Source organism: Grus americana, chromosome 3, assembly GCF_028858705.1.
Source record: "Grus americana isolate bGruAme1 chromosome 3, bGruAme1.mat, whole genome shotgun sequence".
Taxonomy (NCBI): Eukaryota; Metazoa; Chordata; class Aves; order Gruiformes; family Gruidae; genus Grus; species Grus americana.
The window spans coordinates 43660946-43678542 of NC_072854.1; the positions used below are offsets into that span (position 1 = coordinate 43660946).

General features: G+C 36.1%; 1 protein-coding gene across 3 annotated transcripts; it reads left to right on the top strand.

Annotated features, from left to right (window-relative positions):
- The first annotated feature begins 233 nt into the window (after positions 1-233).
- MANEA (mannosidase endo-alpha) lies at positions 234-15193 on the top strand. Of its 3 annotated transcripts, none has more exons than XM_054818809.1 (6): positions 234-385; positions 840-949; positions 6668-7260; positions 10676-10785; positions 13216-13292; positions 14001-15193. In XM_054818809.1, exons 3-6 carry the CDS (start codon positions 6711-6713, stop codon positions 14635-14637), a joined length of 1374 nt encoding a protein of 457 aa, XP_054674784.1. In that variant the 5' UTR covers positions 234-385; positions 840-949; positions 6668-6710; the 3' UTR covers positions 14638-15193. The 3 variants fall into 3 exon arrangements, with proteins under 3 accessions (XP_054674784.1, XP_054674785.1, XP_054674783.1); XM_054818810.1 differs by having other exon boundaries at positions 840-927; XM_054818808.1 differs by lacking the exon at positions 840-949 and having other exon boundaries at positions 242-385.
- The last annotated feature ends 2404 nt before the right edge of the window (positions 15194-17597 follow it).

Genomic DNA, 17597 nt, shown 5'->3' on the forward strand with positions numbered 1-17597 from the left:
CAGAAGGAAAAGGCAGGGAGCACCAGCAAGCGCCCAGCCGCAGGCAGCCTGACGAATTCGGCTTCCCGTCCTCCCCGGAAGCCCGCAGTAACCGGCGCCAAGCCCTCACAACCGCACACGAACAGCGCGACTGCAACCGTGCAGCAACGGTGCAAGTGCCGCCGTACCGCCATTCCGCCCACAGAGCCGCTTCCCCCACCGCCCAGACCCCGCGCATGCGCAACTGCTAGCGCATGCGCAACTGCCCCCCCCAGCCTCGGCGGAGCGCTGCGAGCCCGCCTTAGCCTTCCCCGGCCCGTCCGGCCGCCGTGCCCGGCTTCCTTACGAGCACGTCCCCCTTCCCGCCCGCCCACTGGCCGTCGGGCAGCGCCCCTGCTTCGGGTTGGTGAGTAATGGTAGCGGCCCGCGGAGCACCTGTTCTGGCGGCCCTTCCTGGGCCTCAGATGCGCCGCGAGCGCCGCCGCCCGCCCCAGGGGCAGGCGAGGAAACGGCCGGGCCGGGCCCCGCGGCGTGCGGGTCAGCCAGGTGCTCCTCGGAGTCGAGCCCTGCTGGGGAGGGCTGGCAGAGGCCGGGAGAGGAGGGGAACGTTGTTGGAGGGGCCGGGAGCGCCCGTCGGGTGGTGTTCGCCTTCCTCGCTCCTGCGAAGGCCCCTCGCCGCGCCTCTCACTCGCGGCAGATGCTCAGCTTCTGGCCGTGGGCTGGCGCTTGGCTGAAGGCTCCGGCGCTTGTCTCATCCGTGTAAGAGAAAAGTGCGAGCGCTTGTAATTGGGAGTCTTGTTTAGGGACGGGGGGCGAGGCGGCTTCGCTCGCCTTTCTTAATTCCAGCTCTTGTCAAACAGCCTCGCTCTGCAGCTGCCTGTGCTGTGAACTGCCCCGGGAAGCTGGTTCCCCATGAGGAAGCAGGCTGAAGGTTGCTTTCTTTTCGTGGTACGCAGCTGCTCGAAGTTAGGTGTGTGTTTTGATGTCCTGTCGAAGTAGGAGAGCACTGGCATGTTGAAATCAAATAGTCATATATATTAACTATAATTTAATGCTGGAGGCCATCATATCATGTTTAGAACAAAATGCAGCAGGATTGCTTTTTGTTCTTGCTGCTTTCGTAAATTCAAATCTGGTTAGCAAAAAACCACATTCCCTGTTTTATGAAAGCTAGTTATCCATATTAGAATTGTCATGTTTTAAATACCTCTTTCTAAATTACGTGGACCAAAAAGAAACCTTCTATTACTGGAAGTACTTAAAAATATTTATATTTAGTATATAAGCACAACTATAAATTGTCTGCATGCCATATGTAATGTCATCTTTTACCTTTAATGATTTTCAAGAGCTTTTCAAAAAAAGTTTTTAGAAAGAGGCTTTTCCTATGCAGACACTTCTTTGAGAAATTTCCCAGTTTTTCTAATACTAGAAATACTCCTGACGCTCTCACAAGGAAGATGTTGTCAGCCTCTGTTGCTTTTTTTTTTTGTTGTTGTTGTTATTTGTGTCTCCAGACTGGGATGTGCAATGTAAATGTCATGTTTTGGACAGATTCTTGTCAGCCCTTGAGGAAGTTTACTAAAGCTCACCTGGTCAATCTTTTGGGAACCAAAGTACTGTTTCTAGGTGCATCTCTGCACAGGAGCTCCAGAATGAAGGGCTTTGAAGGCCTAGAAGCTTCAGTTTAGAGCTGTTCTGTCACTTCAGAGTTTTCAGGTTCTTCCAGCTGGGAAATTTTAGCAGAAGCTAAGCTTAGAAAACGTAGCTGAGAAGCTTTGATACCAGCTGTGAGCTGACAACCTCAGTGACTTTTGGATGATCTTACCCTTGCATCAAGAAAGTCAGATTTTCAGAGCTTTCTTCTCTACTGCACTTTCATTCGTTATGGTCAAGGAACATCAGAACAAATAAATTATAGCATTTGCTGGTTCTTACTAAAATAGATACATCTGTTTTATCTGAACATACTTTGCATTGCATATTTCTCTTTTGGAATCAGTAAAACTGGAAAAAACAACCTGTAGAGTATTGAAACTTGAGTTACCATATGACCAAAATGATCTAGAGTAATTAACCCCCTTTTTTTTTTTTCTCTGACTGAAGAAGCATCCTTATTTTGGGAACCATGATGTGGAAAAAAAGCTCTGTTGTATCTGTCTGTACCCTTTTTTCTTCATATAGTGGAAAGGATAAACAGAAGGTTTGTCTGCAGGATATCTTAAGGCTATAAATACCAGCAGTGAGGGAGAAAAAAAACACATCACTGTCAAGTACAAGCTTGAATGGAAGAGGTTATCCTTGAGACAGGCTTGCTATTAATTTTGGGGAACAGTTTAGAAAATACTTCAGCTTTTTTCATGGATGCAATTTTTTTTTTTTTAATGGAGGTATTAGTTGTTTTAGGAAGAACAACTGGAGGTTTTTTTTTACTACTGGGATAAGTTTCATACTATTTATTCCCATATAAGAAACAAACTAATTTGGAACAGAGATGGTCATAGAAGGATAAATATACTTACATCTGTTTTCTGCTTTTAAGTCTATATAGCAGCTTAAAAACTAAAACAACTCTGTAGGATTTTTTTTTTTTTTTAGAAGGAGACTCAATGGTATGGAAATATAGGTTCTACCCTTTTGTGGTAAAGGAAGGAAATGTAGTATCTGTAATCATGAAAGGAGAAACCAAAAGACACCAGTTGACTTCTGTGCTTTTGGTCTGGACCTGAAGGTAACAATTCATGAATTGGAAAAGTGTGTGTGGTAGTGAAGAGTACATTGACAGAGTTAACTGAGGATCCTGACTTCTCCAGGCACCTTTCAGTGGAAAATTTGCCAAAGGACTTTCCAGTATGGAATGACTTAGTGATTAAAAAACAAAAATAAAAAAAGAAATATTAAAAATAGGTAGTGTAATGCACAGAGTGAAGAAAGCAATTTTCTTTTCACAGGAATGACCTCTGAGCTCATTTTTACCATTCAGAAACTAGATTTAGGGATGATAATAATTCTGCAGTCAGGTTGCATGCATTACCTGTGAACTGAATTGATAGAGAAGTTTTTGGAAAAGGAGCAGAGAGCAAAATTTTAAAAAAAGACAAAAAAAGAGGAATTTTTTTTTTTGTCCAGGATGCATGTTGGAAGTCACACTGTATTAAAATGTGTTCCCCTAATCTCAGAAGGGAAGCATGTAGTAGAGCTGAAACAATACAGAAAAGAAACACTTCAAAAATGTTTAAATGCATCCAGTGATAGGGATACAATATCCAGACTAGAAATTTCTCTAAAGGAAAGCTCAGAGAATCTGATAGAATCAATTAAATTATTAGTGAAGTAGAAAATGTAAATAATAATTAATAAATGTAAACAAATGCTTGCTTACTCTCCCTTCTAATTTGAGAACTAGGGGCATCAAATTAAACTAGCAGGTGAGTTTCTAAACAGCAGGTGTCTTTTCATCTTGTACAAAGAAATGACCTTTTACTCAAGAAGTCTCTGATCCACAAATAGCTGAAGGTGCGTATCTGTTCTGGTAAAGCATTGCTATATATTGGACCTGTTCTTTGCCCATAGGCAAAGAGTGGTGATCTAAACCAACTTGCTCTTTCTTCTGGCCTGTTACAGATAGGGTGTTTTTTTTGTTCTTTTAATGTGAGTTCACTGGGCAAGAGAAAGAGCTTGAACTACTTAAATTTTTTGACTGGTACACCAACATGGGTCAACAAACTTGGGGTTAGAATCCAAAAGCTGCTAACAAGTCATCACATGAGTCAGAGTAACTGTCTGCATGTGAGATTTTAATCTGCATAAAGCTGAAGTTATTCAGGCTGACTTTTTCCTGCTGAGAAAGGGAATTGCTGTTAGATCTAAATGTACTACCTCAGTAAATTGAAATCAGATTCTAAAATTTGGATGTCCATGACACAAAGACAAAATCACAGCTATGCTATCTCTAATAGCTGTTGAATCAGAAATGTATTCTAAGATTTTTCCAGTTCCAAGGAGAGACATAACTTCAGGTAGCTGTTTCATATGGCATGTTTGCGCAGTCTGTTTCCCCAATATTACCATTCTGCTGTGGCACTAGCGTTGATGAGCATAATTTATCTGTCACTGTCTCTAAAGAGTAGCTCTGAACAAGATTAAATGACATAATGCAAGCATTGCCAACCTGTAGCGCTTCAATGCAGTTTTTACAGTATAGGTATCTATGCCAGGGCTGAATTATGTCATCATCATTTAGACTGACGTCTCCCTAAAACACAAGCCTTTACCATAGGTATCACTTACTTGTTTTAGAAATTTTACATTTTAATGCTGAACCTCTGTATAAGCACACTAGAGGTTCATAATATGCTATGGTAGACCAAGGTCTGTCCTGATGCTAGTCAAATTTTAGTTAGTGTGCTGCTTGTTTTTTAATATACTTTCATGATAAATATTCCATTGAAAAATATTTGTTGAAAGAAGAACATGAGAAGATCAATACCTTACATTTCAGAAAAAGCACTTTATGATAGTGAAATCTTGATGCAATAGAGGAAGAATTTAGTAGCAGATATGTCAAAGAAAGAATAAAAAGGAACAGTTTCTTCAATATGGAATAGGAAAGCCCCAATGAAAGACTTTATGAACACTCCTAATTATAGACATTGGAGTCATTAATTCTTTTTACAGAAGAGATGAGATAATAATTGCAGAAGTAATTTATCACTGACAGTCCTGCATATTGTTTGATGAAGATCAATACCATCTGGGTTAAATTAAACTGAATACATTGATACATTAGCCAGGCGAATAATACTGTTACCTTTAAGGAAAAGAAAAAACCATGACCCTTTAGAAAACTTCAGTTTGTCTAATCCCGAAATTGAGTTAAAATCACAGGGAGGGGTAGCATGATAGACTGGAAAGAAGACTGAAAAGGTCAGGAAAAATAGTAGAAGTAGTTTGAATGTATTTAAAGTTTCTTTCTTAGTAGAAGAAAAATGTTCAGGACTCCAAATCATCTCTTTGACAAAATTCTAAGATTTTGTGATAGATTGTGAGCTATAAAAAAACCAAACCTGTAATTTGATGTAGTGATGGGAAATCTGTTAATGAAAAGCCTTAATTGAAGTACAGTAGGCATATATGTTGTAAAATGATTTTCCCTGACAGTAGCCAAAAGTATGGTTTCACAATCCATTTGGGCAAAATATGCAGCAGCATTTTCATTCTCTTCCCTTACCCAATCTGTGCTATTAACTCATTTGTTGGCATTAGTGCTGTGGTACTCATTCAGCTGAGTCAGCTCTCTAACAAGGTGAAAGTGCACAGGGGTTTTTTTTGTGACTTATTTTTGAGATGTTAACAGGGTTTTGCTGTTGAAGTGTATGAGTCACCTCACTGTGAAAACCAGATAAATCCCAGAGGTAACTAAAGGTAGACAGCAAGATGAATGGATTAAGGCTGAAAATGGAAACAGAACTTCCCATTTTGGTAGTGTCATACTGCTAATCCAATCAGGCTGTGTTGTTAAAAAGCATATTTTAAAATTCCTTATCTAAAATGATCACAGTAGTAACAAATGAGTGTGTTGTGACAACTGAGCTATTAATGCACTTTAACAGTAGTAAATCTCAGTAAATTAAAGTAAGATCCTAAAATTTTGAGGTCAATGACAGAAATACAATATCACAGCTATGCTATGTCTAATGGCTGTTGAATCAGAAATTTATTCTAAGATTTTCCAATTTAGTGTTGTCACTTTTATGCATAATAATGTTCCACATAGTTCTGTGGTAACCTAAATTTCGTTAATTCTTTTCTCTGGCTCTCCTGTGTTTACTGTTGAACAGAAATTAAAGTTATAAATAAAGTAATCAGGCATTCCATTATACTGATTTTCTTCCCTCTACTTTCATGGTTCAAATCTTGCTGTGTACTGTTGGTCTTGTTTTGAACTTAGTCCTGGAATTCTGTATAAAGTGTCCCACAGCTGTGACATTGTACTAACAGGCTGCCAGCAGCTAACTTACAGTCTTTCTGGTTGAGGTACATCCTTAATGCTATGCTGTTTTTTGTTTACATAATTCAGAAAACAAATTAGAATTTTAGATATGTAAAGTAACAAAGCATCATTGTTTCGAGTTCAATTTGCCAAAGTATTTAGTCAGTGTGCTGGTTAATTAAACACGAAGTGGTTAATCTGAAGCCACTAAATAGCTTAGTAAATGAAACCTGCATTCTGAACATAAGCTGTATTTCTGTCATATCCTATTTTGTCCTTTACTCTTGTTCTGCCATGTTACTGTCCTTTCATGGCTTCTGCTTTTTTTCTTCTATTTTCTGTGTTATTTCTATCAGACTTGTCAAAACATGATAGTTCTGAAATAATGTAACAGAATTTCCATTTCATGGGATTTATTTGGGTTAGGAAAACAATGAAGTTCAAAAGAAAGATGTTTTATAAAATATGTGAGTCCTAGGTGATAGAACCTCAGAACCTGATGCACATTCTCAAATGCAGAAATTTTTTTTTTTCCCCCCTCTCCCCTCTTTGCAAAGGGCTGTTAGATATGCAGTCAGTGTATGCATCACATTTGTCTCCATGTTATTTCTATTATGTAGAAACTTGATGAAGCATTTCATACTGTTGAATTAGGTAATAAGAAATCTGACTTTAAAATATTTGTCTTTTGATCAGTTGCGGCCAAAATCCTTCTGTTTGGATTCTGAACTATGACATCATGGCAAGATTTCGCAGAAGAACATGCATCATTTTGTTGCTTTTCATTTTGTTTATTTGCTCCATAATGATGGCTTTGAAGACTCTGAGACCTGACAGAGCTGGCTTTGGGGATCCATTTGGACTTGGTTTGTTGCCTGAACTTCAACAACGGATAGTGCTCTTAGACAATAAACAGAATTCACTAAATAGGGTTCAAGGAGATACTGTAACACGTGTCAGTAATTTGCATAGTATCACAGTCAATACTATGAAAGCATCTATGGCTCCTGTAAACAAGCTGGAAGAAGAACTGTCTTCTCCTAATTATAACTTTCATATATTCTACTATAGTTGGTTTGGGAATCCACAGTTTGATGGTAAATATATTCACTGGAACCATCCGTTGTTGCCACATTGGGATCCCAAAATTGCAAACAATTATCCAAAGGGAAGGCATAATCCTCCTGAGGACATTGGGGCCAACTTTTATCCTGAATTGGGATCTTACAGTTCCAAAGACCCTTCTGTCATAGAAGCCCACATGAAACAAATGCGTTCAGCTTCAACTGGTAATGAATGTTAACGTTTCAGCATGTTGTTCATTTATCCAGCCTTAAATATGTGAATGAACACAATTGACCAGTTCTTCCATTTTTCTATATAATTCTGAAAATGTCTGAAACTAGTAAATGTCTTTGTATTTCTGAGTTTTAATCCTCAACCGAAACCTACATCTTCATAGCTCTGATGAGTGTAACAGCACAGAAACGTAAGAACTGTATTTGTAATCCTGTAGGTGCATGTGTTTCATGACTTACTGTTAAGCACTGATGACCTATGTAGAAAATACAGAAACCATTGCTAGAATATATTGTCTGTGTATTTTATTTTTGGAGATGAATACTTCAGTTTTAAGAACAGGTTTCAGTAAATCATGTTAATATGGTTATGGAGCAGTCCATTCAAATAGGAGCATAGTATCTTTTTTTTTCCCCAATACAAATTGATGTTCCCTTTCTTAAATAAGATGGACTATATACATAAGAATATTTAATATGGTTTTGGTGGCATTCTTTGTTGTTGGGCTTTATGGTCCTTTTTATGTTCATTTTCTTTAAAATAAGTAGTCATATAGTCTAATAGTAAACTCTGAACAACTTCTGTAAGTGTAACTGGAGGAACATGTCCAGAGCTCATAGCGTTATTTGGAGTGCTAATCACCTTGGATTGAATCTCTTTCATTCACCTAATCACTAAGGTTTGATGTAATTTTTAGATTTCCATTAGTAGTGTTTACTTGTATAATGTTTACGTCTTGGTTATTGTTTTCTCCTGTTTTTTAACCTAACCTGTATTTTGTACAAGAGTTAATACAAACATAGGAAATTTCTCACCCTTTTCAGTAATACAACTCCGTTAACAGGAACACCAGCAACAGTGGGAAATCTGTGGCAGAGATCACAGGTATTAGTTACCAGTAAGGATTTTTTTTAGTCTTATCTAAAGCAAAATAATGCATGATAGTGTGATGAAAGTGGAGAGGGCACATGTAGCTTTAGAAGAATCTGTGATGTTTCTCATCCTCTTAATACAAATGTCTAATAAAGCTGAACTGCTGGTAGAAAAGGTGCAAAATACTAGGCAAAATGCTTTCAAAATAAGGGTGTTTTTTAGTAACTGAAGTTGTTTTTTCTTTGAAAAATCAGCAATGTGAATGAGTAGTTCATGCTTCCTGTGACGTACACTTTGTAATATTACTGATATTTGTAAAAAGTGCTATTTTTTTCTGCTGTTATTCTGACTTACGGATTTAAGTATACTCTGATTTCTTCCATCTAGATTTGACCAACATGAATCGTCAACTTTTTTCCCTCAGGTTATTACTTCAAATATTGCACCTTTTTTAATAAGAATTATACTTTGTTCATATTTTGGTGTACTGTGAGGATGACTATTTACAGTTTCTTCTTTTTGTCTCATAGCCAATGTCTAATCCATGACTGCATTTTACATTCTGTCAAATAATAATTTTTCTTCTAGCCTTTTTTGAGGCTTTATCAAGGATCTTACAAAAGCAGAAAAATGTAAGTGGTTCTTTCAGCTAATATTGTGTAATGATCAAAGACATATAAGAGATTGGAACAGCAGGAGGCTCATGCAGTGCTTCCTTGTATTCTTATATTTTACAATTCTTTCCTTATTTATTATTTTCCTAATTTTTAACAGATTAATGCAATAGATTTTATTCCTCAGATTGCATGGTGAAATTTATTTGTTTGCATCAGCCTATTTTTGTGGTAGTCCACTTTGAAGTCCTTCATTTGTCTTGAATGACTCTGCTCTGGTTTTAAACATGTTTATGCTACTGTTTTTGGCATCAAGTCCATCCTTTTTTAGACTCCTGAAGTGGTACATAACTTCATTTTTCAGCCACAGGAATATTTTCTCTATTAAATAGTCTTTCTCAAAGACCAATGCAAACGTGAATTTATGTTCTTTGATGAACAATTCTGTCTCCTGAACTTTTTCCCTATTTCCTAACAGTATAGAAGAGGGTCTTGACAGATGATGTATACAAAATACCTTGAGTATAACCTGGGTTTGTTGCTGCTGTTGTACTTGTCCTTTACATCTTACTCATTTGAATTTTGTCCTTTTCTATGTGTGAAATAAGAAAGGGTGATAAAATGCAGTAAAATACTGCATTTTTCTTGTCCTTGAGCAGACTGTCTCTTGTGATAATTAGTCTATTATTTGTGATTGTCTTTTTGATAAAATGTGGAGAGAATATTCTGAGGGTAACTGAACTAACTTCTATGTACAAGTGAGCTCAAATTTCTGGTTTTGATGTTAAAAGATGATTGTGTATTCACTCTAATTTATGCTTGCTTTTTCATAATTTTGGACTTGTTTGCCTGGAAATTGTTAGTCAGAAATGTTGCAATGTTAATAAAATAGGGAAGTATATACTCTAAATTCCATCTATTTCAGTGACCTGATTTGTGTACTTAAATCTTTACCTAGTTAGAAAGAATCCCATTGACTTATTCTTCCATATGTTTTAAATAGTATTGTTAGGAGAACATTGCTATATCACTATTTCATGTATTTCTTTCTGTCTTACCTTCTTCCTGATATTATTTCCAACTACACACCTAAAAGGTCTAACTTATTTATCTGACAGTGTTTTATTTTAGGAGGAAAGGGTTTAGCCTTTCTGAAGAGGTATGTGTTCTTTTGCTTTCATGGAGAACATCAGGAAAATTTACAGTATAGGGACATGTCAAAAAAGATGACAACAAATACAGGAATAGTAACATCCTTAATTTACTAAGAGTTACTCAAGCATTTTTTTTTTAGGTAATAAATTTAAAAACTAATTTCACATGGTTGGAATGGGAGATTACAGCATAACAACTGCTTTTAGCAAGAAGAAAGGTTGTGGGATTACAGTCACTGCTTCTAGTATGAAATGGTTGTTTTGTAGTAGAGGCAGAGGTACAGTGCAGAAATATGGTGGGGAATAAAATTTCATAAAATAAGAATCTCTTTCGTCACATGCATAGCCCTCATCTCTTGAATGTTCTCTAACCCTATGTATCTTGATGTTCCCTGGCTGTACTGTGGCATAGCTATAATGCCTTAGTTGGCAGCGTTCTCGTCTTGGTACAACCTGGAGGTTAGGATGCTGTGCTGAAAAGCGGGAGGGAATAGCTCGTAGTGTTAGGCGTGGGACACTGAGCACAGCTCTGTTCCCTTGACAGATGATCTTACCACTGTTTGTTTTTATTGTCTTTTAAACAGAGAAATCAAAATCCGCTCTGAGAATACTGGGATTTCATAATTAGTTAAAAAGTAATTTGAACTTCTCATTTGTATTATGTAGATTTCACATCAAACAATAATTATAACTCATGACAATGTTATAACATACATTTTATATGTTAAACAACATGATTTAAAACTGATGTTTTGTATTTTCAGGTGTAATAGTGCTTTCATGGTACCCACCGGGTATGGCTGATGAAAATGGAGAACCAACTGATGATTTGGTACCTGTTATTTTGGATTATGCACACAAATATAATCTAAAGGTAAAGTATTTTTAAAGATGCGTAAAATAGGACTACTTAGGAAAGTAAACCTCGGTAAGAGTTCACTGCATTTGACTCATGGTATAGAGCAGGGAGGCTTGTCATGTAATGGTGGCGATTGTTTCTGTCTGTTTCTATTATGCTGCACTTCTTTTGGGTCATAGAAGCAGGTATAAGTGCCCTGTGACTTACACTGAATTTTGATAGTACTTAAGCAATATTGCCTTATAACTAGAATAAATATCATCATCTGCCTTTTTTCTGTTTTGGTTCAGATCTAAAGCTTACAGAATCTAAGGTGTGGTGTTGCAGATTTTTATTTTTTTCTTTTTTAGGAAACAGTTTTTAAAAGTAGACAATGTGTTGTTTTCAAATGAGTCTTAGGAGTTGAGGGAAGTATTACATATTTCAAAATATTATGGAATACAATGATTTATAAACTAAGGAACTTGGAGAAAGAAGAAAGACTAACCTCATTTTTTCCAGTACCACATAACTTGCTGGCACCTGATCACAGAGGTCAGCAGCAAGCATCTATGAATAATAAAGAAGGATTTAGAAGTTCTAGTTTGAATGAATGTCTTTATCCAGAAGGTATCAGGAACACTTGCCTTGGACAGTAAGGTCAGAGAGGTGCTGCACTGACTTTAGGTTATTCCAAGGCATGACAAGATAGAAGGGCTAAATAACCAGCTTCCTGAACTATCAGATCAATTAAAGATTAAGTGGATTGATCAGTAGAATCTAAAATTGTGGCTTGGTTTTATTTATTTTTGGAGTAAAACTTGTATTTTCCCTTGGGATAAAGAAAATATCAATTGCCTTTTAGTCTTGCCGAGTCATAAACTTGAGGTTTTAAATTATCTAAGTAGCTGTATATGTTTCATCTCTGGAGGGTGTTGTCTGTACTAGGGACTAAAAATAGAGCCTGTTCATCTGCTCTGGTTTTAGTTGGTCATGCAAGTTGCAGATTCTCAGAGAAATTTCCTGTCAGTAGTAGGCACTGTAGATTATTTGACAAGCAGGAGGAAAGTTGGATGGTTAAATCAGATACAGAATTAATTTTGAAACTGTTAAAAATGCTTGGTGAATTGCATCATGTGACATACGTTGCACATATGTACTAGTAAATTCTTAAAAAGAGGAAGAAAAAATGTATTATCCTTCCCCAGAATTTTCAGATCATTTGATGGAGCTTGCACTCACCTAAAAGAACTTGTTAACATTCAAGTCTCTCAAAGGAGCCAAGGCAAAATGAAATAAGCTACCAAGGAAAATGCATGTAATAGTATGGTAGTCATTGGAATATGGGTGGAACTGTTTACTGCTTGGAATTATTACTGGAATACAGATAGTAAGTATAGATATTACTAGGGAATTCTACCTTCACTGTAATGTTTTTAAACATTCTTGCACTAGTAAGTTATTATAGCTAAGTATTAGGAATGTCAGTAGACCAAAAACAATATAGAAAATACATTCCTATTATGTCTGCTAAATACAAGTGTGCTAAAAGATATGTCCTTTTGATTTGCCTGGTTTTGATAGTTGGAAATGAAATGTGAAATTATAGTGCTCTTCAACCTGTCAGTCCTAGTTATTTAGTCTAACACTGTATTTTTCTATAGTTTGTACCTAGTAGAGATAGATATTGGCTCTACAATAGAACTTTGCTACTGTTGCAGAATTGTTGAAGACTTTATTAAATGCATTCTGCTCTAAAATTGATTCTGAAAAACTATTTGCTTTGATTAATGTAATATACTCTTCCGTTTACTTGTATGTTTGAAAACAATAGTATTTTAACATTGAAGTGACTTCACATGTATAGGTTAAATAATTCCATAAGCTCCAAGCTTGAAATTCAGAGCAGTAGCAGTACGTTATATTAGATTTAGTTCCAAGAGTTTATTGTTGTTGATAAATCTATAAAATTTTAAATTAAAGTTTTCATATCCCATATCTTAAAATCTGTTTTGACACTAAAAACTCTCCTTGGAGAATTATCTATAGCAAATTTAATACATTGTTTATTAATATATTAAAATGTTTCATTGTTTAATCAGTTCTTTGACATATTATTAAAGATACTACTTTACATCAATTTTTAGTTTCTGTTGTAGTTGTCTAAGTTTTCCGAAGCTTACTACTCACTGTAGCTTACGGAAAAGAAAAGCAGTGTTTTGTTTTAATGTAAAAAACTAAATATTTACTTTATTACCAAACTTTCTTGGATCTGAAGGTTCTGATCTAGAGCACTGTAGAAGTTGAATTAGGGTTGGATTATTTTCAAAATAGACTAAGGAAAATGTTTGCTTTGTAAAGAGCTATATTTAATATGACTAGTACTTGCTTCATGTAATATGCAGTGCCCGTGTATTCGATAGTGTTTTACATTTGTGTTCCTCTTGCTACATTTTCATCTTTCAGGTCACTTTTCATATTGAACCCTACAAAGATAGAGATGATCGCAGTATGTACCACAATGTCAAATACATCATTGACAAGTGAGTGCTTTCAGAGTAATGTCCTTTGGGGTTTGTTACATGCTGGTTTGAGGGACTTCTGTATATTATCTAAATCTTGGAAGAATATATAAAAATGTGTACTGAGACTGAAGAAAACTATAAGAAACTGGTCATATTTCAGTGGTACAAAACTCAAAGTTTATTTTTTAAATACTGAAGCATGTATTTTACATAGATACTTAAATGTAAATTGCTTTCAACATTCATTAGTATCACACGTCATGATACTTCAGATAAAAGCAGTTAAAGTATTAGCTACATGATATATAAATTAAACATACATTTTTATAGTGACAAACTAGCAGCTAGAGCTTTAACGTGTTGACCTCTAATGATTTTAATTCAGCTTGACAAATTCTGTATAGCTACTGGTTGTTTTGTTTATCAGTGCTACTTAGACTGTCTTACTTCATACTGAATTAGAGAATCGTCCTTTGGAGAAAACTAATACCTATAGCACAGTTTGACACTAAGTTACTGATTTGTAGTAATTTAAAGGTTCTTTGCAGGTTCATGATTTAATACTTCAGCAAACACTGGATTGAAAATGGATATGAATTGCTATGTTTTGAAGTGCATGCAACTGTCTTTTAAAATTAGTTTTTAGGGAAAGTCTTCAGCTCAGATTGTAAAACAGTATTTTCCAAATGGCAAATTTTGTCTTAATGATACTTGTTTGCTTTATAGATATGGAGGCCATCCAGCCTTTTACAGGCATAAGACCAGCACAGGCAGATTTCTTCCCATGTTTTATGTTTATGATTCTTACGTAACAATTCCTGAAATATGGGCAAATCTGTTAACTGCTTCTGGATCCCAGACTATTCGAAATACTCCGTATGATGCGTTATTCATTGCACTTCTTGTAGAAGAAAGACATAAGCATGACATTCACAGAAGTGGCTTTGATGGAATGTACACGTACTTTGCCACCAATGGCTTCTCTTATGGCTCATCTCATCATAATTGGGCAAGTTTAAAAGCCTTTTGCGATAATAACAACTTAATGTTTATTCCAAGCGTGGGGCCAGGGTATATTGATACCAGTATCCGACCATGGAACAACCACAACACCCGTAATCGTGTCAATGGGAAGTACTATGAGACTGCCTTCAGCGCAGCCCTTTTGGTGCGACCAGAAATTATTTCTATCACATCTTTTAATGAATGGCATGAGGGAACTCAAATTGAAAAAGCTGTCCCCAAACGGACTGGACAAGTGGTTTACCTTGATTATAAGCCCCACAAACCAAATGTTTACTTAGAGCTTACTCAGAAGTGGTCTGAGAAGTACAGAAAAGAACAAGAACAGTGGCTTATGTGAGCTATTGCTGCTGCAGTCGTTTCCTAACGCATTGAATACATTGAGAAAGAAATCAAGAGCTGAAAAATGTGTTTATTATAGATATGTTCAAATTATTATATATCTTGAATGTATATGCACTACTACTGAATTTGAATTTTGAAAATTAAAAAGATGATGAGAATATCAACATTTCTGTCTTACTGGATATTGTAGTTCAAGAACATTCAGGGAAAATGGTGGGGGTTTGTTTGTTTTTTAAACTTCGTAATTTGCATGCTGAGCTTCTGGAACATCTGCATGGGATAACTCTACATGACCAAACAAAACAAGAATTTGGCATAGTTACACTCCTTTTATTCTTGTAGTTGTGTTTCTAATCAAAGTGATGCTGTAATCTAGATTTTTCTCCACATAGCCTCCTGCAGGATGCATGTCTGTAGTACGTGGAATAATCTACATCTACTATTTTTAATGCTTTGCACACAAGTTCTTGATACATGACCAGCTTGTGGTAAAAACACTGACGAGGTGTGTGTGATGCAACACATGTGTTTTTTGTTTAAAAAAAAAGAAAGTTTTTTGAAAGATTGTCTTCCAAAGAACTGCTGAAAGATTTCTAGTCTGCTTCCATTTGTTCTGTTCAGTATATGGTGCAGACTTTTGTGGATTACTGGATACTGGCCAGTAACATAGTTTTTTCTATGTTACTTTGAGTTTTTAAAAAAAAAAATTGTTTGAAACTGAGAGTGGAAGAGATTTTTCTGAGCGGGAAAAACCCCTAAACATGCAAAAAATAAACTAAAACTTCCATTGTTAACTGTTGTCTTCTAATTGACTGCAGAGACAGATCTAGTGTGTTTTTAAAAAATGTTTAAAAATTCTAAAGCTAATATCTTACTAGTCCTACAATACCCATTAGTTTAATTTGAAATCTGAGATTTCTGTTTTTCATATAGTTCATCTAGTTGTTCCAGGATTCAGGATAGTAGATACTAAAATCTCATTACTGTTCAGATAAGCTCCTCAGCAATCCTTTTTTTGGCATTTTCATACAACTTCATGGAAGACTCCTGAATTTTGGAATAGTAGAAGTTGCAGTGTTTTGAGTATTTGCAGCAATCTTTAATCTGTAGCAAAGTGACCTTTTTATTTGTTTTTTTAATTTTATATACAAGGTGCTGATCCTGTGTTTTAGTTCATATGCTGGAACTGTTGTGACCGCTAGAATTCCATTGATTTCAGCAGGACCCATGAAAATTACACTGTTTACTTGGTTCTCTCAGTAATCTGTCCATGAGGTTGTAAGGTGAATGTGAGGATGTCTGGTTCAAAAAAAGAAAACAAACCAAAAAAGAAAACAGTATGTTTTTTCTAGAAACCTTTGTCATTCCAAATAAACAGAAACCAGTTACTACGAATATTTTCTAGAGTCTTTCTGGTATGAAAAAGATTTGTTTATGTATCTTTCACTTATTTACAGTTAAATTCCCTTGTCATTTCTCTGCAGTTGTTAAAGAGATGAGGTGTCATATAATGCCCTTAGCTGCTTGGAAAAAATGCAGAAATTGGGTGACAGAGATGTAACCTGGCGTGTTGAAGTGTGCCTCTAGAGTTATTGGAGTCTTATCTCATCATAGTTTTTTGCATTTTCCTACTGCATTTCTGTAAACTCCAAAGTGCTTCTGAAACAAATGTTTACTAATGCTTATTTTGTTTTACTTGCGCTCAAGTGGATAAACTGAAGTGGATATAGGTATGACCGCAGTCACAAAATAGTGACTGAGACATATGTAGCACTTGCTAGGCTTTTACCACTTCCAAATTAACCACTCACTCCCTTGATTAAGGAAACTGATTTACATGGTTTTACTATAAGTCTCTTAAATGACTACATAATTTGTTTTTATAATTTGTTTTGTGTTTATGCTTTTACAGCCCAAGGAGCCCATATATTTATTTTAAATGTGAGGGAATGATGAAATTTGTGCGTATCTATATTGCATATATTGTTCAGAAATCTTCTGAAATCAAACCTTTTGAAAGGACAAGTCTTTGTTTACCCCTTGCTTAAACATTTGTCATACACTGGTCTTTTCTCACTGTAGTTGTCTGAGCTGTTTACTGGTCTTGACAGCTTTCACTCCTTATGTTCTCCTGGTGGCAATTTATTTTCTCCATGACTATAAAAGTTGCTCCATATGTTGCTGTTTATAGAAACATTTGAAATTTGTTGTAGAGTACTGTACAACTGAGGCAATCTATCTTTGTTTAGAATATAATTTATGGTAACAGTGTAATGGATCTTCATTACTCAGAAAGAATTCTGTAATTGCGCTAAAGGTATCATTTAGCCCTTGCCGTGAAGTGGTATGGGCCATGACACACTGGTGTCTAGTGGCATCTTTAGAAGAATTTACAGAACTTAAGTAGAAAAGAATGAAAACTAAGTGCCTAGACATTCATCACCCCGAGCACTTCCTGTATTTTTTCTGTGCTAGCTGTATTTTAAAATACAAATATGCAACTTGATAAAATATTTCAGAGTTTAGAATTTAATTTGATGATCCTAAGGAGAGCTGATGGAATAGCAGCTACTAGAACTATGCTACTTGCCTGCCCAATACTTTATACTTAGACCAAAGTGCTACTTCTTGTTACAGGGAATGGAGAGTTTTGCTGATGGACTGCTGCTGCAGTCATGATAGGTTTTGGAAATTTGAGTAAAAATAGATCTGTGGGAGACGATTTGCACAACTGCAAAGAAATAAGATTGTTACAAGTGCACAGTTACTGGAGTGAGGGATGGGGAAGGTGAATGTATTTAGAAGGTGATTGCTCCAATTTACAGTTACAGCTTAAAAAAAAAGACTCCAATGTACAACCAAAATTGGGAGGGAGGGAAGAATATTTATTATGAGTTTAAGATCAGAGATGGAATTTAAGGAATATCTAGATTCTATTTCACTTTGGCCTCATAC